The sequence below is a fragment of the Bufo bufo genome, chromosome 11 (assembly GCF_905171765.1).
Source record: "Bufo bufo chromosome 11, aBufBuf1.1, whole genome shotgun sequence".
Lineage (NCBI taxonomy): Eukaryota > Metazoa > Chordata > Amphibia > Anura > Bufonidae > Bufo > Bufo bufo.
In genome coordinates this window covers 19,363,381-19,389,756 of record NC_053399.1, presented here as the reverse complement: position 1 = coordinate 19,389,756, position 26,376 = coordinate 19,363,381, and the positions used below count along the sequence as shown (strand labels likewise).

General features: G+C 46.2%; 2 protein-coding genes across 4 annotated transcripts in view; one reads left to right on the top strand and one right to left on the bottom strand.

Moving 5' to 3' along the window:
- The window catches only part of ASB2 (ankyrin repeat and SOCS box containing 2), a 52,247-nt gene extending 29,198 nt beyond the window's left edge, over positions 1-23,049 (bottom strand). For 2 of the 3 annotated variants that reach the window (XM_040410941.1, XM_040410943.1), the window contains exons 1-2: positions 11,817-12,062; positions 6,529-6,772 (exon numbers count right to left, since the gene is read on the bottom strand). In XM_040410941.1, the coding sequence (XP_040266875.1) occupies positions 6,529-6,764 (236 nt within the window). In that variant the 5' untranslated portion in view covers positions 6,765-6,772; positions 11,817-12,062. Of the gene's footprint in view, positions 1-6,528; positions 6,773-11,816; positions 12,063-15,163; positions 15,169-23,035 lie in introns of those variants that run through there. The other variant, XM_040410942.1, reaches the window with a different exon arrangement.
- The window catches only part of CCDC197 (coiled-coil domain containing 197), a 155,286-nt gene that overhangs the window by 110,806 nt on the left and 18,104 nt on the right, over positions 1-26,376 (top strand). The gene's annotated exons all lie outside the window — the stretch shown is intronic.

Genomic DNA, 26,376 nt, shown 5'->3' with positions numbered 1-26,376 from the left:
GCACACGGACGTCATCCGTATTTTCTGCGGATCCCTTTTTTGAAAACCACAAAATACATACGGTCATGTGCAAGAGGCCTAATGCCGTACGCTACTGTGAAACGAGCAGTGTCCGTAAACGGGAAACACAGCATGATTTCCGCACAGGACACGCTCGTCTGAAACAGGCCTAAGGTTATTTCCACACGTGTCGTTTTGACGCACTTTTAATGTTAGGCGTGGACCATATAATAAGGGAAACAGTATATAGGAAAGATTCAACTGCATTCTTTTTAGGGTCCATTCACACGTCCGTATGTGTTTTGCGGATCCGCAAAACACGGACACCTGCAATGTGCGATCCGCAATTTGCGGATCCGCACATCACAGACACTATAATAGAAAATGCCTTTTCTGGTCCGCAATTGCGGACAAGAATAGGACATGTTCTATTTTTTTCAGGAACGGAATTGGGGATCCCGAAAAAACGGATGCGGGTCCCGGAAATGCGGATGCGGGTCCCGAAAATGCGGATGCGGATCCTGGAAATGCAGATTCGCATCCGTTCCAGCCCCATTGAAAGTGAATAGGTCCGCAAATTGCGGAACGAATGCGGACCCAAATTACGAACGTGTGAATGGACCACGTCAGTATTTTTCTATAATCCGATTTTCTGTCCGTTTTTTGCGGATCCGTTGTTCCTGAAAATGTTTCTGTATGTCATCCGTATGTCATCCGTTCTTTGCGGATCCGCAAAAAAACGGAAACATGTATAAATTTCAATAAGCAAATAAAGTTGTTTGGATTTCTTTAAAAAATAAAAATAAAAAATTAAAATGTCATTTCCAGGAACGGATTCCGTATAAAACGGATGACATACGTAATGACATCCGAATGTCTTCCGTTTTTTGCGGATCCATTGACTTTGTATTGTACCAGGATCCGATTTTTCAGGAAAAGAATAGGACATGTTTTATATTTAAACGGACATGCGGAACGGAACAACGGAAACGGACAGCACACATTGTGCTGTCTGTTTTTTTCCAGGACCCATTAAAAATGAATGGGTCCAGATCTGGTCCAGATCTGTTCCAGAAAAAACGGAACAGATCAGGAAAGAAAAAACATGATGACATACGGAAGCATTTTCAGGAACAACGGATCCGCAAAAAACGGACAGAAAATCGGATTATAGAAAAATACTGACGTGTGAATGTAGCCGAGTGCTGCCACACACAGTTTTGTGCTGTGCGATTTTTGGGCCAAAAACATGTCTGACTTGTTCAGCGTTTCTTGCTTAATTTATATGAAACGTACTTGTTTTGTTTTTTATATGTTGTGATAACATTGTAACCATTCATGGGGATCGTTATATGTTCCCCTATTTATTTATACAGACGCCTCCATATCTTGCACGTTTTTTTTAAGCTACAAAAAAAAAGTGGGAGAAAACACCAGCGATATTAAAAACAAATGCCATTGACCCCAATAATGCAACTCAAGGGTCAAAAAAAGGCTTCTAGAAGAAAAAAAAATGCCAGTTTATCCTACGTTTATTTTAAATTCGGACCAAAATAGTGCACGCTGCAATTCTCTCTGCGCAGTCCGGTGGTCCGGGAGGAGTAGGGAACATGTGACTTGGTCCACTGACTTTAATGTGTCAGCGTTCAATCCGGGTGTTGTCCGTTCTACACTCGTTACGGACGTCAGAATGAGGATTTAGGCTGGGTTCAGACCTGAGCGTTTTACAGCGCGTTTTACAGCGCGTTCCTACGCGCTGTAAAACGCTCAACAGGCAAGAACCAATGCTTCCCTATGGGCATGGTTCTCACCTGAGCGTTTTACAGCGCGTACGATCGCGCTGTAAAACGCCCGACGCCCCAAGAAGTACAGAAGCTTCTTTGGGGCGTCTTGTCGCGCATTCCCGTACATAGACTTCAGCGGGAACGCGCGACAATGGGCGTTCGCTTGTTCCGGAGCCGCGTCTGTAAACGCGCATACAATCGCGCATACAGAGTGCTCCATCCCGTACGCTCAGGTCTGAACGCAGCCTTAAAGGGGTTGTCCAGGATTGTCTACCAGCACCAACCAGCTGTTCTGCAGACGCATATAAGTCGGTGGTGGAACTCCACAGCTCCCTGTGTTGTGCATAGAACTGCAGCACTGCTCCTATTGAATAGCACCAGGGCTGACTGGCAGGGGCCCAGCGTGTCAGACCCCCGCTGATCAGTCACCTATGTCCTATCCTGTGGATAGGCCTCCAATTGTAAAATCCTAGACAATCCCTTTAAGAGGCATTGCTTCTAGGTGAGAATAGTTCCGTAGACATATAGCACCTGACAGACCGCAGTACTGCAGCAGGGTGCACGAGTCCGAATTTACAGAGGATCGCCTTCACTCATTGCATTATAACCAGCACAACAGCTGTGTGAACGACAGCAGCCTTTAAAGAATGCTTCCATTCACTGACATAGTAACATAGTATATAAGGCCGAAAAAAGACATTTATCCATCCAGTTCGGCCTGTTATCCTGCAAGTTGATCCAGAGGAAGGCAAAAAAACCTCCTGTGAGGTAGAAACCAATTTCCCCACTTAAATGGGTTATCCCATCTTGGACAATGGGGGCATATCGCTAGGATATGCCCCCATTGTCTGATAGGTGCGGGTCCCACCTCTGGCACCTGCACCTACAAGGAGAACGGAGCCGGGGAGAGTTGTGGCTGGAGGACTCCGGGTTTCCCGAGGTCCGTCCACCACCAGGCGCAGCTCTCCGCCTCTCCCATTAAAGTGAATGGGAGCGCACCGCTCCCATTCATTTCTATGAGGGGCGGACGGAAATAGCCGAGCCAGTGCTCGGCTATTTTCGGCGGCACCATAGAAATGAATGGAGGGCGGCTGCGCATACGCGTACGCCCTCCTCAACTTTCTCCACTCCGTTCTCTTTGTAGGTGCGGGTCCCACCTCCTAGCGATATGCCCCCATTGTCTAAGATGGGATGACCCCTTTAAGGGGAAAAATAATTCCTTCCCGACTGCAATCAGGCAATCAGAATAACTAATTGCGGTCCACAGCACTGGCATGGAGGAGCAACGGTCGTGTGAACAAGCCCTTACCCAGTATTTTACCATTTAGTATGTACGGGTGACTTGCATTATTCCTTCCCATGTGCAGAACCTTACATTTGTCAGTGTTAAACCTCATCTGCCACTTATCTGCCCAAGCCTCCAATCTATCCAGATCCCTCTGTAGCAGTATACTGTCCTCTGTAGTATGTATATACAGTATACTGTCCTCTGTATTATATATATACAGTATACTGTCCTCTGTAGCAGTATACTGTCCTCTGTAGTATATATACAGTATACTGTCCTCTTCAGTGTAAATTACTTTACACAGTTTAGTGTCATCTGCAAAAATTGGAAGGCTATTACTTTATGGTCACTATTTCCCAGGTGTCCCCCGACCTGCACGTCTGTTGTTCTGTCAGGTCTATTGGTTAATACTAAGTCCAGTATGGCCGTCCCTCTAGTCGGGTCCTCAACCAGTTGGGAAAGGTAATTGCCTTTGGTTATTGCAAAGAACCTGTTTCCTTTATGAGATGTACAGGTTTCAGTTTCCCAGTCTATATCTGGGTAGTTGAAGTTCCCCATAATAACCACCTCATTATGATCTGCCGCCTCGTCTATCTCGTTTAGTAGTAGATTTTCTGTGGACTCTGGTTATTAGGTGGTTTATAGTAAACTCCTATTAGTAATTTATTATTGTTTTTGCCTCCGTTTATTTCTACCCACAGAGACTCCACGTGTTCATGTCCCTCACTTATATCTTCTCGGAGTGTGGGCTTTAGACAGTCATAGCTATCATCCAGCCGTGTCTCAGTTATTCCCACTGTCATAGCTATCATCCAGCCGTGTCTCAGTTATTCCCACTGTCATAGCTATCATCCAGCCGTGTCTCAGTTATTCCCACTGTCATAGCTATCATCCAGCCGTGTCTCAGTTATTCCCACTGTCATAGCTATCATCCAGCCGTGTCTCAGTTATTCCCACTGTCATAGCTATCATCCAGCCGTGTCTCAGTTATTCCCACTGTCATAGCTATCATCCAGCCATGTTTCCGTTATTCCCACTATGTCATAGTCCTCCTCACCAGTTTTATTAGTCAGGCTTCTGGCATTAGTATACATACATTTGAGAGGTTTATGTATATTTTGTACCCTACACCTTTCCTGAACTGTTCTAGTCCCTCCTTCCATTCCTCCCCCGTCCCACTACCTGCCCCCGGTCTCTATCTGCACTATCTTCCCCTCCTATAACATAATTACCCTCCCCCCAGTCCCTAGTTTAAACACTCCTCCAACCTTCTGTCCATCTTTCTCCCCAACACAGCTGCCCCTTCCCCATTGAGGTGCAGCCCGTCCCTACGATAGAGCCTGTAGACGATAGAGAAGTCGCCCAGTTCTCCAGGAACCCAAACCCCTCCATCCTACACCAGTTCTGGAGCCACTTGTTAACCTCCCTAATCTCCCGCTGCCTTTCTTGTGTGGCTCGTGGTACCGGCAGTATTTCGGAAAACACTACCTTTGAGGTCCTTGCCCTAAGCTTCTGACCTAAATCCCTAAAATCATTTTTAAGGATGCTCCACCTACCTCTAAGGCCTCATGCACACGACCGTTGTGTGCATCCGTGGCCGTTGTGCTGTTTTCCGTTTTTTTTCGCGGACCCATTGACTTTCAATGGGTCCGTGGAAAAATCGGAAAATGCACCGTTTTGCAGCCGCATCCGTGATCCGTGTTTCCTGGCCGTGAAAAAAATTTGACCTGTCCTATTTTTTTCACGGCCAACGGTTCACGGACCCATTCAAGTCAATGGGTCCGTGAAAGAACACGGATGCACACAAGATTGGCATCCGTGTCCGTGATCCGTGGCCGTAGGTTAGTTTTTATACAGACGGATCCGAAGATCCGTCTGCATAAAAGCTTTTTCATAGCTGAGTTTTCACTTCGTGAAAACTCAGAGCCGACAGTATATTCTAACACAGAGGCGTTCCCATGGTGATGGGGACGCTTCAGGTTAGAATATACTAACAGAACTGTGTACATGACTGCCCCCTGCTGCCTGGAAGATGCTGCCAGGCAGCAGGGGGCAGCCCCCCCCCCTGTAGTTAACACATTGGTGGCCAGTGTGGCCGGCCCCCCCCTCCCTCCCCTGTAGTTAACTCATTGGTGGCCAGTGCGGCCGCCCCCCCCTCCCCTGTAGTTAACTCATTGGTGGCCAATGCGGCCGCCCCCCCTCCCTCCCCTGTAGTTAACTCGTTGGTGGCCAGTGGGCCCCCCCTCCCTCCCCTGTAGTTAACTCGTTGGTGGCCAGTGGGCCTTCTCCCCTCCCTCCCCCTCCTAATTAAAATCTCCCCCCTATCATTGGTGGCAGCGGAGTGTACCGATCGGAGTCCCAGTTTAATCGCTGGGGCTCCGATCGGTAACCATGGCAACCAGGACGCTACTGCAGTCCCGGTTGCCATGGTTACTTAGCAATTTGTAGAACCATTATACTTACCTGCGAGCTGCGATCTCTGCGTCCGGCCGGGAGCTCCTCCTACTGGTAAGTGACAGGTCCGGCCGGGAGCTCCTCCTACTGGTAAGTGACAGGTCGCTACCCCCCTCCCCCACATGTACCCCATAGAGTACTTGCTCAGTGAGCAGCAAACTCTTTTCCAAATTGTCAACGTTTCTCAGTTAGATACTCGACGTGCGATTCCAAACGGGCAATTTGCTCACATTTTGAACAAAGATATGCACCTCGAACGGCTGTTCCAGGACTACAGACATTAGACACGATGTGCACTGGACGGCGCTGTCAATAATGGAACACATACTAAGTCGGGATTACACAAGAAAGATTATACGTAATGCAGTGATAAGAATCTAACTTACTGTAGTCCCCTCCTAAAGTCCCTGAATCTGAAGTCACGTAAGGCCTTAATTACGTCCCTGTAAGGATGTGTAGTCCTTGGTTCATATACATACGCAGCCCCTGGAACAATACATCCTGGGAGTATTTACTTTGGTTTGCTTTAAGCATTTTTGGTCGGCTGCATCAGATTTTGAGGGGAGTTTTCCTCTGGGAGTTCCCTGTATAATGCAGCCATTGTGCATTGTATGAATGACACGTATAACGATAAACGTGGAGGCCGCAGCATCAACCACGAGGGACCTGCACTAGTATCCTTCATCTATACAGGGGTCCAGGATATGACAGACTGTGGTATACAGAGCTGCAGGGGAGGGGGGTGTTTTTGCTCCAAAAAGGGTAGCATTAAAAAAAAGAAGAAAAAACAACAACTATATATCATCAATGATGCTGAACAGCTGGAAGGTAAAATGTGACAACTGATCTTAAGAGGCAAAATTGTGCTCAGAAAAGTTGCCACTTCTCTTCTCCTGCTGCAGGGGGCGATAATGCGCTCAGGAAAAAGTTCCTCCCAGGGAATGCGAGACTCGTATCAAGTTTGACTGGACTGGCCCCTTTAACAGCAAAGCCATCTCTCACCTGTTGCTGTTCTGCGGGGGCCGATGAGAGGACCTGGGGGGCTCGGCATTGACGCTGTTGCACTGCCGTTGCTTTTGATGGTGCTGGCCCGTTGGCTGGTTGGTGCTGTTGTCCGAGAGACTCTGTTCGATAGCCATCTGTATGAGTTCTTCTTCACTCAGGCTGCTGTAGAGGCTGTATTCCTCTGAGCCTAAAATGCGCTGGGGGGGCCCCGAAGTGGAAACCCGCGTCGCCATGTCTGAAACTAAAGGTAGAGAGATAGGGAAAAAAAGCCTAAAGACATTTACAAAATATACATAGATGCAAGGGGTTAAAGGGGTTATCCCATGAATTTAAAACTCTTTTTTTTACTCACATACTGTATCTGGAAAACTTTCTTCCCTTTCTATGAGTGGGCAGCAGCTCCTGCATCTACCAGGGTGCATTCCAATTAGCTCTTGTTAACACCTTTCACCCCTGCATAGAAAATAGTCCCAGAGATACACACAGTATATCATTACGCCCCCTCCCCCCCCCCCATCTCCTCGCTCCTCTCAATTTCCCTCTCTAGCGTCTACACATTTCTATGAATTTAGAAGCAGGGATGAATGAATCTGGACCAATTTAGGGCTCATGCACACAGCCGTTGCCCAGCCGTGCAAACAGCGGGTCCGCAATATACAGGCACCCGCCATGTGCAAACCGTATCACGGATGCGGACCCATTCACTTGATCTAGGTCTGGTGGGGAACGGAGGCACGGAACCCCACGGAAGCACTACGGAACATGTTCTATTTTTTTGCAGTGCCGACAGATCATGGACCCATTCAAGTTGAATGGGTCTGAATCCATCTGCACAGATGGTGCCCGTGAATTTGCGGTCCTCAATGCGCGGAATGGGCCGTGTGCATGAGCCCTCGCTATGAGATCATTACGCCAGCACGGAAAGCAAGGAAGCCACTGAGCATGTCAGTCCACCTCTGAATGCAGGAGAAGGTGGACCAGAAGGAGAAACAGCAGGGGGCGCCACCAGAGAGGAAAACGCGATGTATATTGTATTGCACGTATATTGCAGTAATACTTCATACGCCATGTTCTTTTCACAGCGCAGTAAGTCCTTTTGTGCGGGGTAACCCCTTTAATAAGAGGAGTGGGCTGATCTTGCGGGAGGTCACAGAGTTATACAGTGGGAGCAGCAGGGTCTCACAGCAGCACAGTGTATTTCAGGAGAGCAGTATGCTGATCTTGTAATGGGAAGCGACCTGTTCACTCATGTGGTGATGTCAGCGAGGACAGGGCTGTGTATGATGATGGTAGGAGTAGTTATAATAATAATGGGTGTCCCCGGCAATCAGCGGTGAGTGTGTGAGAGGCGATTACAGCGCAGAGGACATTAGATGACAAGAATCAAACTTTCCATACAGTCAGAGGAATGTGAGGAATTATAATACTATAAAGAGCGATATTACAAGCCCCTGTCCCGGAGAATCGGTCTCCTAAGTGATATCACATGGCAGAAGGCATGATGTGTAGTGCCAGGCATGGCCCCTAGAGGGCGCTGTCACTTAGACTAGATAGACCTGCTGTGGGCAGACTGGGCACTCAGCCTGGTCACCTTGTCAGGTGGAACCATCAGGGGGGACGCTCTTGTTGGGTGGCAATGTGCATAAGATGACTTTGGCACTTTGGCTGGTACTATCGGGCATTCCAGCTGGCACTATTCATGATTAGGGTACCATCTGGCATCACTATTTATGGAATTAGTCTGGGGAAATTGGCAGGCATTATCCATCGGTTACTCTGTCTGGGAGTTTACACTTTAACTGGCACTTCGGCTGCCATTGTTCATCTTAGCTGTCTGTAATCATGGTGGAGTCTGGTTAATACTATACATTTGGGCATTCTGGCTGGCAATATACATTGGGGCGCTCTAGCTGGCACTGGGAGACATTGCCCAGTGGGAGCACACCAGCTTTCACTAATTATGGGGGCATTCTCACTGGCACTATACACTGTGGCACTGACACTACTACTGTAGCGTGTACTAGGAAATGGGCGCAAATGAGGGCATTCTGCCTGGTAGCATACAGGGAGACACTCTAGCTGCCACTGTTTATAGGGGCACTGTCATGCGGGCACTTCGGATGTCAAAATTTGATGGCGGGCCTGTGTCTCTGCATAGTGGACCATTATGGCTGTAACAGGACAATGAGAACGCTCAGTCAACTCTGCTATTTCACTCCCCGGCAAATGCCTCTGCATGTGCCAGCTCCAGCCCTTTATCATCAGATCAGCCCTGGCACAGTAATCTGCTTCTGGAGCGCCAGCACTTCTCATAGGTCAGATAATTTTATATCCAAGCATCATGATTCTTAATCTAGCAGCACATGGATCTGTTTCACCGGACGCCCCAGTCAATCATGGGTCAGGCCATCACGCGGAAGAAACACTTGTCAAATATCAGCACATTAATAATACCCCGGCATAACATAAACATCATCTGCTCCTCAGTGTGCCCATGTGTGCCCACATACAACGAGACGCTGGCATTTGTTTACGTCTGCTCCTAAAATAATCATGCACCCCCATAAATTAGAAAATGGGGTTTCTCTCTCCTCCCAAGACCATCTGCTTCCATGGGCTGTCAGAGTACTTTCACACTAGCGGCAAGGACCTCCGGCAGGCAGGGGCGGATTAAGTGCATGACAGGCCCGGGGCTGTCTACCCAACTTGCCCCCCCCCCTCCATTTTAGTTTAGTTTTTTTTTGTATGAAGAGGCTGCGGTGCTTCATGAGCGCCAACGTCTCTTCTTAGGCCATATGACATCTTCAGACTAAAAAAAAGACAACCAAATTGGGTCCTAAACTGAAAAATTTGGTCGCCAAATTTAAAATACATATAAATATAATAAAAAAGACATGGAGGAGAATACAGCACCACATACCTCTTACATCCAGGGACATCTCCTGTCATGTAGACCTTCTCTTTCCTCTTCTCCTCCATTTGACCCAGACCACCATGGAAAATTCTTTCAGCCGCATCTCGTCTCTACAGTTTGTAACACAGACACGTTAGATTTCTCAATTTTTCCATCAACCTCCCCATCCTGGTGTCCCCACCGTGTCATCCTGCTGCCACCCCCAATACTGTGCCCGTTGTGCCCCCCAATGTCCCATGTACTATACTGCTGAAAAAATAGTGACCCTAATGGACATAATTGGAGTCATTTATCAAACTGGTGTAAAGTAGAACTGGATTTCCAAAAGAGCTGTCAAATATGAAAGGTGGAATCTGATTGGCTGCTATGGGCAACTAAGCCAGTTCTGCTTTACACCAGTTTGATAAATTACCCCAAATGTTCCTATAGCGTCCACAGCAGCCATAATGTCCCCTAGACTGCCCCGAGTAATAATACCACCCTATATTGTGCTCCAGGCAATAATCCCTGTATAGTGTCCCCAGAAATAATAGAATGGCCCCTACAGTGCCTCCCCAATAGCAACACCCCCATATAGTAATTTCCACCACACTGCCCCATATAGAAATCCCCCATAGTCATTTGCCCCCACATAGTAATTTGCCCCCCAACTGCCCCATATAGTAGTTTGCCCTCACACAGTAATTTCCCCCACATAGTAATTTCCCCACACTGCCCCCACACAATAGTTTAACCCACACTGCCCCCACATAGTCATTTGCCCCCACATAGTAATTTGCCCCCCAACTGCCCCATATAGTAGTTTGCCCTCACACAGTAATTTCCCCCACATAGTAATTTCCCCACACTGCCCCCACACAATAGTTTAACCCACACTGCCCCCACATAGTAATTTGCCCCCACATAGTAATTTGCCCCCACACTGCCCCATATAGTAATTTGCCCCCACACTGCCCCATATAGTTATTTGTCCCCACATAGTATTCCCTCCCATAATAATTTGGCCCCACACAGCCCCCACATTCCCCCCTATGTACTCGATGTCTCTTCCCTAATATGTCCTCCTGTGTGTCCCCCCCCCACATCTCCCCCAAAGTAGGCACATGAAATAAAAAAATAAAAAATGTAAAAAAATGAAAAGCTATATACTCACCTATGTCCAGGGCCAGGCGCTGCTCGCAGAGGAAGGCGGGATGAGGCAGGCGTGCACACGTCACAGTGCTGCGTCCCGGCACAGGCGCGCGATGACGTCATCACACACGCCTGGGCCGGGATTTCACTACCGCATAGGCCTCAGGTCTGCTAGGCCTGAAGCCTATGGCGGTGATCGGCGGCGGGACAGGGAGCTATGCGCTCCCGTGCCCCGCAGCAGTATGTGGGCGTTCGGGTCGGTGCTGGGCCCGGGGCTGCCGACCCGAACGTCCCTATTGTAATCCGCCACTGCCGGCAGGTGAACAGCCTGTCAGATCCGTGCTGCCGCTAGTGGGGGCGGTCTGGAGTTCTGGCGGCAGCACGGCAAACATGCCGAGAGGTGGGCGGCATAAAAGTATGACATGTACTTTTATTCGGCCGCCTCTCAGCATGTTTTCCGTGCTGCCGCCAGAACTCCGGACCGCTCCTATTATAGTCAATGGAGCCAGAGCGGTAGTCCGGCGGCACGGTGCACTAGCGGCAGCACGAATCCGACAGGCTGTTCACCTGCCGGAGTTCCTTGCCGCTAGTGTGAAACTCCAGCATTTCTAGATTGGCCTGTACATTTTCATGGCTATGTATAAATTCTGTCATTCCAGTTTTATGCTCATGAACCAGGAATATCAGGATGAATACAGCTAAAGGGCCTGCCTTAATATAAGACTGCAGAAGTGCATGGATTTATGGGAAGATAGAAAATATAATCATGAAGATAAAACCTGTAATTATTATTATTATTATTTATTATTATTTATTATCATTTATTATTATTTATTATTTATTATTATTATTATTTATTATTATAGTTAATGTCTGTATTATTAATGTCTGTAAAGCGCTGTGGAAAATATCAGCGCTATATAAGTGCATAAAATAAAAAAATTAATTATTATTATTATTATGCACTAATTAATGCAATAAACCGAAATTGACAGAATGTTGCCAAAAATTAAAAACGATTGTAGGATCAACCACTCATAGAAAGCTACAGATTGCCACTAGTAACGTAGAATTAGCAAATTAAAAGTGACTTTATCAAGCACAATCTATCAGCATTCATTACTCTTGCTCTGGTTGCTATGGGTTACACCATTGTATCAATAAATAACCACATTGTTGTCATGTAATCCCTAGTATAATGACATATGTTGCAATATTCCAATATTCACACGTGCATTACCTTAATCTGCAGAATTGACGCAAGGAGGACCCTGATCCTGGGGTTCACAAACTTCTTATGTAGTGCACCCCTCCAGATCCCTCTGCTGCAGGTCTTCTGTGTCACTCCCAGAAACCTGTGTCTAGAAGTTGCAATGTATTTCTGGAGCAGCACATGATCAGAAGTGACAAGCCAAAGAGTTAGTCAGCCCAGTATCTCAGATTTCCAGAGTGGTGATTACAGGACGCTTCTCCCCCTGTTACATCAGTCTGCAGAGCAGAGCCCCTGGGCATGCAGACCCACAGACTGGCACACCAGTTAGACCTGCAATTGCATCACTGTTTATCTGCCCTGAGAAGGAGCCCATATATGGAGAAGTTACTGGGAAAGTAGAAGTAATAAGCCTGTGTATTCCCCAAATACAGAGACCTGGGGGAAGATGTCATCACCAGCAACACGAATCAGAGCGAATTTCACCGCCACATCTAATAACAGAAACAAAGGAAAAACTGCCACACAATATTATAGAAAGAAATTACAAAGCGACTACCCCCATGTAACGTAATAATCTCATAAACATAAGAGACTCTGCCCTGTTCACGGAGGGCAGTATAATAGTAGTTATATTCTTGTACATAGGAGTCAGTATTATAGTAGTTATATTCTTGTACATAGGAGCAGTATTATAGCAGTTATATTCTTGTACATAGGAGCAGTATTACAGTAGTTATATTCTTGTACATAGGAGCAGTATTATAGTAGTTATATTCTTGTACATAGGGGGCAGTATTATAGTAGTTATATTCTTGTACATAGGAGGCAGTATTATAGTAGTTATATTCTTGTACATAGGAGCAGTATTACAGTAGTTATATTCTTGTACATAGGAGCAGTATTATAGTAGTTATATACTTGTACATAGGAGCAGTATTATAGTAGTTATATTCTTGTACATAGGAGCAGTATAATAGTAGTTATATTCTTGTACATAGGAGTCAGTATTATAGTAGTTATATTCTTGTACATAGGAGGCAGTATTATAGTAGTTATATTCTTGTACATAGGAGCAGTATTACAGTAGTTATATTCTTGTACATAGGAGCAGTATTATAGTAGTTGTATTCTTGTACATAGGAGCAGTATTATAGTAGTTATATTCTTGTACATAGGAGCAGTATTATAGTAGTTATATTCTTGTACATAGGAGCAGTATTATAGTAGTTATATTCTTGTACATACGAGCAGTATTATAGTAGTTATATTCTTGTACATAGGAGCAGTATTATAGTAGTTATATTCTTGTACATACGAGCAGTATTATAGTAGTTATATTCTTGTACATAGGAGCAGTATTATAGTAGTTATATTCTTGTACATAGGAGGCAGTATTATAGTAGTTATATTCTTGTACATACGAGCAGTATTATAGTAGTTATATTCTTGTACATAGGAGGCAGTATTATAGTAGTTATATTCTTGTACATAGGAGCAGTATTATAGTAGTTATATTCTTGTACATAGGAGCAGTATTATAGTAGTTATATTCTTGTACATAGGAGCAGTATTATAGTAGTTATATTCTTGTACATAGGAGCAGTATTATAGTAGTTATATTCTTGTACATAGGAGACAGTATTATAGTAGTTATATTCTTGTACATAGGAGCAGTATTATAGGAGTTATATTCTTGTACATAGGAGACAGTATTATAGTAGTTATATTCTTGTACATAGGAGCAGTATTATAGTAGTTATATTCTTGTACATAGGAGCAGTATTATAGGAGTTATATTCTTGTACATAAGAGCAGTATTATAGTAGTTATATTCTTGTACATAGGAGCAGTATTATAGTAGTTATATTCTTGTACATAGGAGGCAGTATTATAGCAGTTATATTCTTGTATATAGTAGCAGTATTATAGTAGTTATATTCTTGTACATAGGAGCAGTATTATAGTAGTTATATTCTTGTACATAGGAGCAGTATTATAGTAGTTATATTCCTGTACATAGGAGCAGTATTATAGTAGTTATATTCTTGTACATAGGAGCAGTATTATAGTAGTTATATTCTTGTACATAGGAGGCAGTATTATAGTAGTTATATTCTTGTACGTAGGAGGCAGTATTATAGTAGTTATATTCTTGTACATAGGAGGCAGTATTATAGTAGTTATATTCTTGTACATAGGAGGCAGTATTATAGTAGTTATATTCTTGTAAATAGGAGCAGTATTATAGTAGTTATATTCTTGTACATAGGAGGCAGTATTATAGTAGTTATATTCTTGTACATAGGAGCAGTATTATAGTAGTTATATTCTTGTACATAGGAGGCAGTATTATAGTAGTTATATTCTTATACATAGGAGGCAGTATTATAGTAGTTATATTGTTGTACATAGGAGGCAGTATTATAGTAGTTATATTCTTGTACATAGGGGACATTATTATAGTAGTTATATTCTTGTACATAGGAGGCAGTATTATAGTAGTTATATTCTTGTACATAGGAGGCAGTATTATAGTAGTTATATCCTTGTACATAGGAGCAGTATTATAGTAGTTATATTCTTGTACATAGGAGGCAGTATTATAGTAGTTATATCCTTGTACATAGGAGCAGTATTATAGTAGTTATATTCTTGTACATAGGAGGCAGTATTATAGTAGTTATATTCTTGTACATAGGAGGCAGTATTATAGTAGTTATATTCTTGCACATAGGAGGAGTATTATAGTAGTTATATTCTTGTACATAGGAGCAGTATTATAGTAGTTATATTCTTGTACATAGGAGGCAGTATTATAGTAGATATATTCTTGTACATAGGAGCAGTATTATAGCAGTTATATTCTTGGACTGTCATGGTCTTACCTGCTTGCTGCTCTCCTTCGTTTGACATGTGCTGGCGGCCATCTTGGGTCCTGGGTTTCTTGTAGCCTTCCACCCTGCGGCTCCTCCTTCCCCTGGGAGGAGCTGGATGCCTAGCTCATATATATAGGAGGTCTGTGGCTTCAGTTCCTTGCTTGGTCCTCTTGTGTTCACATGCTTCTAAGACTGCTGCTGCTTCTGGTTCCTGATCCTGGCTTCGTCTGACTACCCTGCTGGTTCCTGATCCTGGCTTCGTCTGACTACCCTGCTGGTTCCTGATCCTGGCTTCGTCTGACTACCCTTCTGGTTCCTGACCTCTGGCTTCGCAAAGACTCTGCTCGGTTTCACCATCCGTTTGGACTTTTGCTTTACAGCTTTATTTTCAATAAAGCCTTCTTATTTTCATTTATCTCTTGTTGTACGTCTGGTTCATGGTTCCGTGACATTAGGACCAAGACATGAATTCTGACGGTACAGGGCCATCCTCGCTACCCATGCTGGTTGCCAGACTTGATCAGCAGGATCACCTGTTGGGTCGGTTCGCTGTGGCGTTGCAAACCCTGCTTGAACGCACGGCTCATTTCGCTCCCGTTGCCGATGGGTCGGTTGTCGCTCCTGGGCTCGCTCCTACTGCCGCTCCGGTTGTTGCGCCAGAGTCTACCCCGACACCTGTTGTTGCGCCTGCGGTGTTTCGGGGTATGACCGGTTCTGCCCCTCTTCCACAGCGCTTTGGGGGAGAGCCAACTCAGTGCCGAGGTTTCCTTAACCAGGTGGGCATTTATTTCGAGTTGCTGCCACATGCCTTTCCTACTGAGAGATCAAAGGTGGGCTTCTTGATCTCGCTGCTCTCGGACAAGGCCTTGGCCTGGGCCAGCTCTTTATGGGAGAACAACAATCCGGTGGTTGCCGAGTTTTCCGGTTTTGTTGCTTCTCTTCGGAAGGTATTCGATGTGCCGGCTCGTGCTGCCTCTGCTGCGAAGCTCCTTATGTCCATCAGACAGGGTTCACGATCCGTAGCTGAATACGCCATTGAGTTTCGTACCCTGGCAGCAGAGGTGGGCTGGAATAATGAGGCTCTGGTCGCTGCTTTCTCTCATGGTCTCTCGGATGCCTTGAAGGATGAGGTTGCAGCTAAGGACCTACCAGTGGAGCTCGAGTCTCTTATTTCTTTCCTGATTTTGATTGACACCAGACTCAGGGAGAGACCTTCCTTTAAGGAGAGCCTGCGGAGGTCTTCTAACAGATTGGTGCCTACGTTTGCTGTCCCACCCGTGCCTCCCTCTCCTCCCACGCCTCCTGGGGATGACTTGTCTGGGGGTGAACCCATGCAGCTGGGGTTTGCTCGCCTGTCCGAGGGGGAGAGGGCACTCCGGAGACGCGAGGGCCGATGCATGTACTGTGGTCTCGGTGGGCATTTTCGGTTGGCATGTCCGAACCGTCCGGGAAACGCTCGTACCCTGAGATCCTGTCGGGGGCAGATCTTGGGTGGAGTCTCCTCGTCCCCGGTTTCCCGTGTTGACAAACCACTGATCACTGTTGTCCTCTCCTGGGTCGGGGGCTCGGTGACGACCCAGGCGTTGGTGGACTCTGGTGCTGGTGGTTTGTTCATTGATAGTGTGTTCGCTGCCGCCAATTCCATTCCTCTGCAGGCTCGAGGTTCCCCACTGGCTCTTGAGGCGATAGACGGCAGACCCCTTCTGCCGCCACACGTGACTCATGAGACCCTTCCAGTGGGGATAGCCATTGGTGCCGTTCACAGAGAGTCGGTCTGCCTCCAGGTTATTTCGTCTCCACACTACTCGGTGGTCTTGGGGTACCCCTGGCTCCGGAAGCATAATCCGACTTTCGATTGGAGATCGGCCGAGATCCTCTCGTGGTCACCGCAGTGTGGGGCTAGTTGCATCCATGGGTCTGTCAAGTTGCTGTGTACTTCCTCGGACTCTCTGTTGCCTCCTGAATACGAGGAGTACCGGGATGTATTCGATAAGGTGCGCGCGGTTGCCCTACCTCCGCACCGCCCATACGATTGTGCCATAGAGTTACAATCTGGTGCCGTTCCTCCTCGTGGCAAAGTCTATCCACTGTCGGTAGCGGAGAATGAGGCCATGGAGGAGTACGTGAGGGAGGCGCTTTCACGCGGACACATTCGCAAATCTTCGTCCCCGGCAGGGGCTGGATTTTTCTTTGTGAAAAAGAAGGGCGGTGAGTTGAGGCCTTGCATCGATTACAGGGGTCTCAATCGCATCACGATCAAGAACGCTTACCCGATACCCTTGATTTCCGAGCTGTTCGATCGCCTTAAAGGGGCCACGGTCTTTACCAAACTCGACCTGAGGGCGGCATATAACCTGGTAAGGATCAAGGCGGGCGATGAGTGGAAGACCGCGTTTAACACCAGGACCGGTCATTACGAATCCTTGGTTATGCCCTTTGGGTTGTGCAATGCGCCCGCAGTCTTTCAGGAATTCATCAACGATGTTTTCCGTGACCTGTTGCAGCAGTGTGTGGTAGTCTATTTGGATGACATCTTGGTATATTCTGAATCCATGGAGGCCCACATTCTGGATGTCAGACGAGTGTTGCAACGGTTACGAGAGAACAAGCTGTTCGGTAAGCTTGAGAAATGCGAATTTCACCGATCCCAGGTAACCTTCTTAGGTTACATCATTTCCGCTGAGGGGTTCTCCATGGATCCTGAGAAGGTTTCGGCTGTCTTACAGTGGCCCCAGCCCAGTGGTCTTCGTTCCCTGCAGCGCTTTTTGGGCTTCGCCAATTATTATCGGAAGTTCATCAGGGACTTTTCCATGCTGGCCAAGCCTCTCACGGATCTGACCAGGAAGGGCAGTAATTCCCAGGTCTGGCCGCTCGAGGCCATCCGAGCTTTTGAGGCCCTAAAGTCCGCCTTTGTGTCGGCTCCGATTCTGTCGCATCCCAACCCTGGGTTGCCCTTTGTCCTCGAGGTGGACGCGTCTGAGACGGGAGTAGGCGCCCTTCTGTCTCAGCGTAGAACACCAGAGGGTCCTCTGCTTCCTTGTGGGTTTTACTCCCGGAAACTGTCTTCCGCGGAGTGCAACTATCAGATTGGTGACAGGGAGTTATTGGCCATCGTGCAGGCCCTTAAAGAATGGAGGCACTTGCTCGAGGGTTCGGTGGTTCCGGTTCTCATCCTGACGGACCACAAGAATCTGACCTACCTTTCTGAGGCCAAGAGATTGACACCACGTCAGGCCAGATGGGCTCTGTTCTTGTCACGTTTTAATTACGTGGTCTCCTACCTACCCGGTTCCAAGAACATCAGGGCGGATGCCTTATCACGGCAGTACTCCGAGCTGTCCAGGGAGGAGTCGATTCCGACTTCGGTCATACCTCCGAATCAGATCCTGGCCGCCATTCGCACCAGCCTGACCTCTCCCCTGGGTGAGCAGATTTTGGCGGCTCAATCTGGTGCTCCCTCTGGGAGACCCAACGGCAGATGTTTTGTGCCTGAGGAGTTGCGCACTCGGTTGTTGCGAACCTACCATAACTCCAAGACCGCGGGGCATCCTGGAAAGAATCAGCTGTCCTGGGCTGTTTCACGTCTGTTCTGGTGGCCTTCCCTACGTTCCGACATCGCCGCATATGTAGCGGCATGCTCCGTTTGTGCCCAGAGTAAGTCCCCTCGGCACCTTCCGTTGGGCCTTCTGCAACCCATAGCCACCGGGGAGCGTCCATGGTCACACCTGGGGATGGATTTCATTGTGGACCTCCCTGCATCCCGAGGCCATACGGTCATTCTCATGATTGTGGATCGGTTTTCCAAAATGTGCCACTGTGTTCCTCTCAAGAAGTTACCCTCTGCACAAGAGTTGGCCACGATTTTTGCCAGGGAGGTCTTCCGGTTGCACGGTTTGCCTAAGGAGATTGTGTCGGATCGGGGGAGTCAGTTTGTGTCCAGGTTCTGGCGCGCCTTTTGCTCCCAGTTGGGGATTCATCTCTCCTTCTCCTCGGCCTACCACCCTCAGTCCAATGGGGCCGCAGAACGATCCAATCAGGCCTTGGAGCAATTCCTTCGTTGCTATGTCTCCGATCACCAAGACAATTGGGTTGACCTCCTGCCTTGGGCTGAGTTTGCCAGGAACACGGCGGTGAACTCTTCCTCTGGGACGTCTCCCTTCATGGCCAATTATGGGTTCCAACCTGCCGTGTTACCGGAGGTATTCTCTCGCCAGGATATTCCGGCTGTGGAGGATCACCTTTCCGTCCTACGTGCTTCTTGGGTACAGATCCAGAAGTCCCTTGAGGTCTCTGCGCAGCGCCAGAGATTCCAGGCTGATCGCAGACGAGCGCCTGCTCCTTCCTACCAGGTCGGAGACCGTGTATGGTTGTCCACCCGCAACCTCAACCTTCGAGTGCCCACTCCCAAGCTGGCGCCTCGCTTTGTTGGTCCCTTCCGAGTGCTTCGCAGGGTAAACCCGGTAGCCTATGCCCTTGCGCTTCCTCCTGGCATGCGGATCTCCAACGTGTTTCATGTCTCCCTGTTGAAGCCACTGGTGTGTAATCGTTTCACTTCTTCGGTTCCTCGGCCTCGTCCGGTCCAAGTGGGCAATCGTGAGGAATATGAGGTGAGCAATATCCTGGACTCACGCCTGGTCCGCGGTCGGGTGCAGTTTTTGGTCCATTGGCGTGGTTATGGTCCAGAGGAGCGTTCCTGGGTTCCCTCCGCAGATGTCCATGCTCCTGCCTTGCTCCGAGCCTTCCACGCACGCTTCCCTCAGAAACCGTTTTGTGCTCCGCGGAGGAGGGGCCCTTGAGGGGGAGGTACTGTCATGGTCTTACCTGCTTGCTGCTCTCCTTCGTTTGACATGTGCTGGCGGCCATCTTGGGTCCTGGGTTTCTTGTAGCCTTCCACCCTGCGGCTCCTCCTTCCCCTGGGAGGAGCTGGATGCCTAGCTCATATATATAGGAGGTCTGTGGCTTCAGTTCCTTGCTTGGTCCTCTTGTGTTCACATGCTTCTAAGACTGCTGCTGCTTCTGGTTCCTGATCCTGGCTTCGTCTGACTACCCTGCTGGTTCCTGATCCTGGCTTCGTCTGACTACCCTGCTGGTTCCTGATCCTGGCTTCGTCTGACTACCCTTCTGGTTCCTGACCTCTGGCTTCGCAAAGACTCTGCTCGGTTTCACCATCCGTTTGGACTTTTGCTTTACAGCTTTATTTTCAATAAAGCCTTCTTATTTTCATTTATCTCTTGTTGTACGTCTGGTTCATGGTTCCGTGACATGGACATAGGAGCAGTATTATAGCAGTTATATTCTTGGACATAGGAGCAGTATTATAGTAGTTACATTCTAGTACATAGGAGCAGTATTATAGTAGTTATATTCTTGTACATAGGAGCAGTATTATAGTAGTTATATTCTTGGACATAGGAGCAGTATTATAGTAGTTATATTCTTGTACATAGGAGCAGTATTATAGTAGTTATATTCTTGTACATAGGAGCAGTATTATAGTAGTTATATTCTTGGACATAGGAGCAGTATTATAGCAGTTATATTCTTGGACATAGGAGCAGTATTATAGCAGTTATATTCTTAGACATTGGAGCAGTATTATAGCAGTTATATTCTTGGACATAGGAGCAGTATTATAGTAGTTACGTTTTTATAAACATATAACAAGATATTCCAGCTCACCCGCTCCACTCCATATTACTGTGTTAATTACCTTTGGCTGCTGAAAGTCGTTCAGTACCAGTGATAATATCTATTGTTGGAGGAACCTGATTCCTCTGTGGACAGATGATCTACATCAGCTGCTCCTGAGACACAAAGAGCCAATGCCGGAAACACCACACATTCTCTAAGCAATGTAACCAAATATAATAGAGGAATGGTGGAGTGTGCAGGAGTTTGCAGTGGTAGGATGTCCAGCATCCTTGTAGAGATATAATACTGCACGTGTCTCTCCAGTTGTGGTAATACTACAACTCACAACAAAAGACAAATGCGGAGCAACATCATGGGTTATTCCCAAAGAAAGCCATTGACACCTACAGAATGTAATGGGACACAAATCTTCTAGACAGGGGAGAGTCCAATGCTGGTGTGTGTGCATTTTTTAATTTTTTTCATTCCCAATCAAAGAAAGGAGTATTCTTGTCCACAATACGTACCAGGATGGGACAAGTGCTATAACTTGGGGAACGGCCATGACATATGTGTGTACGTGACCCCATAGAAATGAATGGATCTGTGTGCTATCTGCAAAACAATAAAAATGCAGAGCACAAAAATGAAAAATACGAAAGAAGCCTTAGACAAAAATTTGTTAAATATAATTATTGGATTATTTTACAGCAGAATATAAGTAAAAGTAACAGAGAGAACCAGGGAAGTGATCCAACTGAGAGTGACAGCGCCCCATAGAGCTGGGGCATCAGGGCACATACAAGCAGATGCATGAAAGTGTATACTCCGGGGAGATCGCCTATAACCCACACCCTTTACTTTATACCCACTAGACCCATTACTATAGATGGAAAGATAGACACATAGATAGATAGACAGACAGATAGACATTAGATAGATAAATAGATATAGATAGTAAATAGATAGATACATGCATACATACATACATACATACATAGATAGCATACCTCCCAACTTTTGAAAATTGCAAAGAGGGACAATATATGCCGGCGCGCATTGTGGCAATTTCTTCATACTAGGGCTCCTCTAACTCCGCCCAAAGCGTAATTACTGGCTCCATCAGAACTGCAGCAGCTGGGGATCGGTTAGGGGAGTATAAATTCCTTTATATTTCTATAGCATGTGGAGCAGCTGGGACTATTTTTTTTCTAGCACTTCAATATCCATTTAAATATTAGCAGATAAATCATCAGATTATAGATATTTTAAAGTCCAAATTGCACCAAATAATGAAGTTCTGGTCTAATATACAGGTAGAAACCATACAGATATTTTAGTAAGGAGTAATTTAGTAAATTTATTAATGCATATTTAAGCATTAATTCCCCAGGTCAAAAAGAGGGACATTTAAATATCAAAGAGGGACAGAGGGACTTGGGTCAAAAAAGGGACACTTGGGAGGCATTAGATGGATAGATAGATAGATATGAGATAGATAATAGATAGATAGATAGATAGATAGATAGATAATAGATAGATAGATAGATAGATAATGAGCTGTGGTGTAAGAAGACACTAGAGAACCCTCCTCAATGCTGTGAGCTCTAGCGCTGGAGGTGGAGGACAGCGCTGAGCAGTGCAGTTCTATACATAAAGGCAGGGCGAGTCAAAAATAATTAACTTTTTGCTAAATCCATCTGCAGCATGGTTATAAGGGGCTGTATGTAGGAATACCCCTTTAAAATACACACAACCCAGTAGAGACTCTGGATGGGAATTAAGAATCTTCTCTATATAAGGCCTCATCCACACGACCGTGCCGTTTTTTGCGGTCCGCAAAACGGACAAGAATAGGACATGTTCTATTTTTTTTTGCGGGGCCACGGAACGGAGCAACGGATGCGGACAGCACACCACGGAGTGCTGTCCGCATCTTTTGCAGCCCCATTGCAGTGAATTGGTCCGCATCCGAGCCGCCAAAACGGCAGCTCGGATGCGGACCCAAACTACGGTCGTGTGCATGAGGCCTTAAGGGGACAAATAAGAACCAGCAGAGCCCTATGGACATGAGCCCCAAACTTCTATGTAGCAGAGGGGACTTTGGGCACCTTGGCCTGAGTGCAGCTGCTACCTCTGCGCACCCTATACCTCCTGTACTGGGATGAATGGATGAGAGGTATATTCCAGTATTGGGGGGGGGGGGGGGGGGCTGTTGTAAGTTTCCACTGTTGTGTCCACTATGGTCTGGTGACCGAGGTACACAATGTCAGATTTATAGCAGGGGAGGTGTAGCTGTGAGGCTCTGCTCCACAGATATGACATTTCAGATGCCTCCATGTGAGCAGCAGCATCTAAGTTTAGCAAGAGGGAATGTCAGATGTCACATAGCCCCCTTTATGTGTGTGATAAAAGTTATATCAGCCAGAAGCCTTCACCCTGCTAAATATAAGCCCCTCCATTGTCTTGTATCTGACCTTTCCTGTCATTGATAATTAACACAAGAGGAAACAATAATCATACAAAATATCCACATCTGAACCCAATGTTATCACAATAAAACCTGGAGTCACAGTGTAAACACAGGACATTACTAGTAGGGATCCTGAATAACAGCCTGGATTATACTCGTTATTCTACAGGCTTCAGAATGGAAAACTCACAGCATTCCCTGCTCATTCAGTGACTGCACAGATCTTGTTCTAGTGATTGGCATTCTGGGAAGTGTCATCTTTACACCATGTATTCTGCAGTCATCTCATAGAGGTTTTGAGGAGGTTTCCAAAAGTAACCAACAGAATAGTGAGTGCAGCTCTGGAGTATAATACAGGATGCAATTCAGGATCAGTTCAGGTTAAGTAATGGAATGTATGTACACAGTGACTGCACCAGCAGAATAGTGAGTGCAGCTCTGGAGTATAATACAGGATGTAACTCAGGATCAGTACAGGATAAGTAATGAATGTACACAGTGACTGCACCAGCAGAATAGTGAGTGCAGCTCTGGAGTATAATACAGGATGTGACTGAGGATCAGTACATGATAAGTAATGTAATGTATGTACAGTCGTGGCCAAAAGTTTTGAGAATGACACAAATATTAGTTTTCACAAAGTTTGCTGCTAAACTGCTTTTAGATCTTTGTTTCAGTTGTTTCTGTGATGTAGTGAAATATAATTACACGCACTTCATACGTTTCAAAGGCTTTTATCGACAATTACATGACATTTATGCAAAGAGTCAGTATTTGCAGTGTTGGCCCTTCTTTTTCAGGACCTCTGCAATCCGACTGGGCATGCTCTCAATCAACTTCTGGGCCAATTCCTGACTGATAGCAACCCATTCTTTCATAATCACTTCTTGGAGTTTGTCAGAATTAGTGGGTTTTTGTTTGTCCACCCGCCTCTTGAGGATTGACCACAAGTTCTCAATGGGATTAAGATCTGGGGAGTTTCCAGGCCATGGACCCAAAATGTCAACGTTTTGGTCCCCGAGCCACTTAGTTATCACTTTTGCCTTATGGCACGGTGCTCCATCGTGCTGGAAAATGCATTGCTCTTCACCAAACTGTTGTTGGATTGTTGGAAGAAGTTGCTGTTGGAGGGTGTTTTGGTGCCATTCTTTATTCATGGCTGTGTTTTTGGGCAAAATTGTGAGTGAGCCACCTCCCTTGGATGAGAAGCAACCCCACACATGAATGGTCTCAGGATGCTTTACTGTTGGCATGACACAGGACTGATGGTAGCGCTCACCTTTTCTTCTCCGGACAAGCCTTTTTCCAGATGCCCCAAACAATCGGAAAGAGGCTTCATCGGAGAATATGACTTTGCCCCAGTCCTCAGCAGTCCATTCACCATACTTTCTGCAGAAGATCAATCTGTCCCCGATGTTTTTTTTGGAGAGAAGTGGCTTCTTTGCTGCCCTTCTTGACACCAGGCCATCTTCCAAAAGTCTTCGCCTCACTGTGCGTGCAGATGCGCTCACACCTGCCTGCTGCCATTCCTGAGCAAGCTCTGCACTGGTGGCACTCCGATCCCGCAGCTGAATCCTCTTTAGGAGACGATCCTGGCGCTTGCTGGACTTTCTTGGACGCCCTGATGCCTTCTTAACAAGAATTGAACCTCTTTCCTTGAAGTTCTTGATGATGCTATAAATTGTTGATTGAGGTGCAATCTTAGTACCCACAATATCCTTGCCTGTGAAGCCATTTTTATGCAACGCAATGATGGCTGCACGCGTTTCTTTGCAGATCACCATGGTTAACAATGGAAGAACAATGATTTCAAGCATCATCCATCTTTTAACATGTCAAGTCTGCCATTTTAACCCAATCAGCCTGACATAATGATCTCCAGCCTTGTGCTCGTCAACATTCTCACCTGAGTTAACAAGACGATTACTGCAATGATCTCAGCAGGTCCTTTAATGACAGCAATGAAATGCAGTGGAAAGGTTTTTTTTGGGATTAAGTTAATTTTCATGGCAAAGAAGGACTATGCAATTCATCTGATCACTCTTCATAACATTCTGGAGTATATGCAAATTGCTATTATAAAAACTTAAGCAGCAACTTTTCCAATTTCCAATATTTATCTAATTCTCAAAACTTTTGGCCACGACTGTACACAGTGACTCCACCAGCAGAATAGTAAGTGCAGCTCTGGAGTATAATACAGGATGTTACTCAGGATCAGAACAGGATAAGTAATGTATGTACACAGTGACAGCACCAGCAGAATAGTGAGTGCAGCTCTGGAGTATAATACAGGATGTAACTCAGGATCAGAACAGGATAAGTAATGTATGTACACAGTGACTGCACCAGCAGAATAGTGAGTGCAGCTCTGGAGTATAATACAGGATGTAACTCAGGATCAGTATAGGATAAGTAATGTATGTACACAGTGACTGAACCAGCAGAATAGTGAGTGCAGCTCTGGAGTATAATACAGGATGTAACTCAGGATAAGTAATGTATGTACATAGTGACTGCACCAGCAGAATAGTGAGTGCAGCTCTGGAGTATAATACAGGATGTAACTCAGGGTCAGTACAGGATAAGTAATGTATGTACACAGTGATTTCACCAGCAGAAGAGTGCAGCTCTTGAGTATAATACAGTCCTTACTGATCACGGAATTTGTCATGTGATTTAATTCCTATGGTTTTCTTTGGTATTCCCTGAACAAAACATAAACACTTTGCCTCTTTAATCATTCATCAGAGTTCTCAGTCACTTGAGCTGGTGTAGATTCAGTTACGTGACTGAGCTACTACTTCACGGAAGCAGCAGTCATTAATTGGAAAGCCCACTAAAGCCTCATGCTCACGAACGTCCGCAAACTGTGGATCCACAAAACATGGATAACGGCCGTGTGCGTTTCAAATGTCCTGCCCACAATAGAACAGTTCTATCCTGGTCTGTAATGTGGACATGAATAGGACAGGCTCTATATTTTTGCGGATGTTTCGTCGGAATGGACATAGGGATGCGGACAGCACACGCTGCCCTCATCTTTTTGCAGTCCCATTGAAGAGAATGGGTCTGCATTCGACCCGCAAAAAATGCGGATCGGATGCAGGCGAGAAATACGTTTGTTTGCATGAGCTCTAAAGCCTCTTGCACACGAACGTTGTGCAAATTGCGGTCCCCAATGCACGGAACGGATGCACAACGTTCGTGTGCAAGAGGCCTAAAGGTGATGTTTCCATGTTGAAGATAAGTTGTATATCAGTTGAAGGAACTACTAAAGGGGGTTGTTGTGGCGGCTATCACATGGATTTCTGCAAGAGCCGCTGAAATGTATGGGACAGTCACAATAAATGTTGGACTTTTGGTCAGCGGATGCAAGTCTGATGCGACTTTACCATCATAGACTACAGTGCAAGTCGAGTGCGTCTGCCGCTTGCACCTCTGGGACCCGGTCCTATTTCCAAAATTGGCTTCGGAAGTGAACGGAACGCAACCACAAATGTGCAGCCACCCTCTATTGATTTCTATGGGCGTTCCGAAAATAGCCAAGAGCAGGCTCGGCTATATCTGGCATTCCAATAGCGGTGAATGGAGCGGTCCCTGTGCA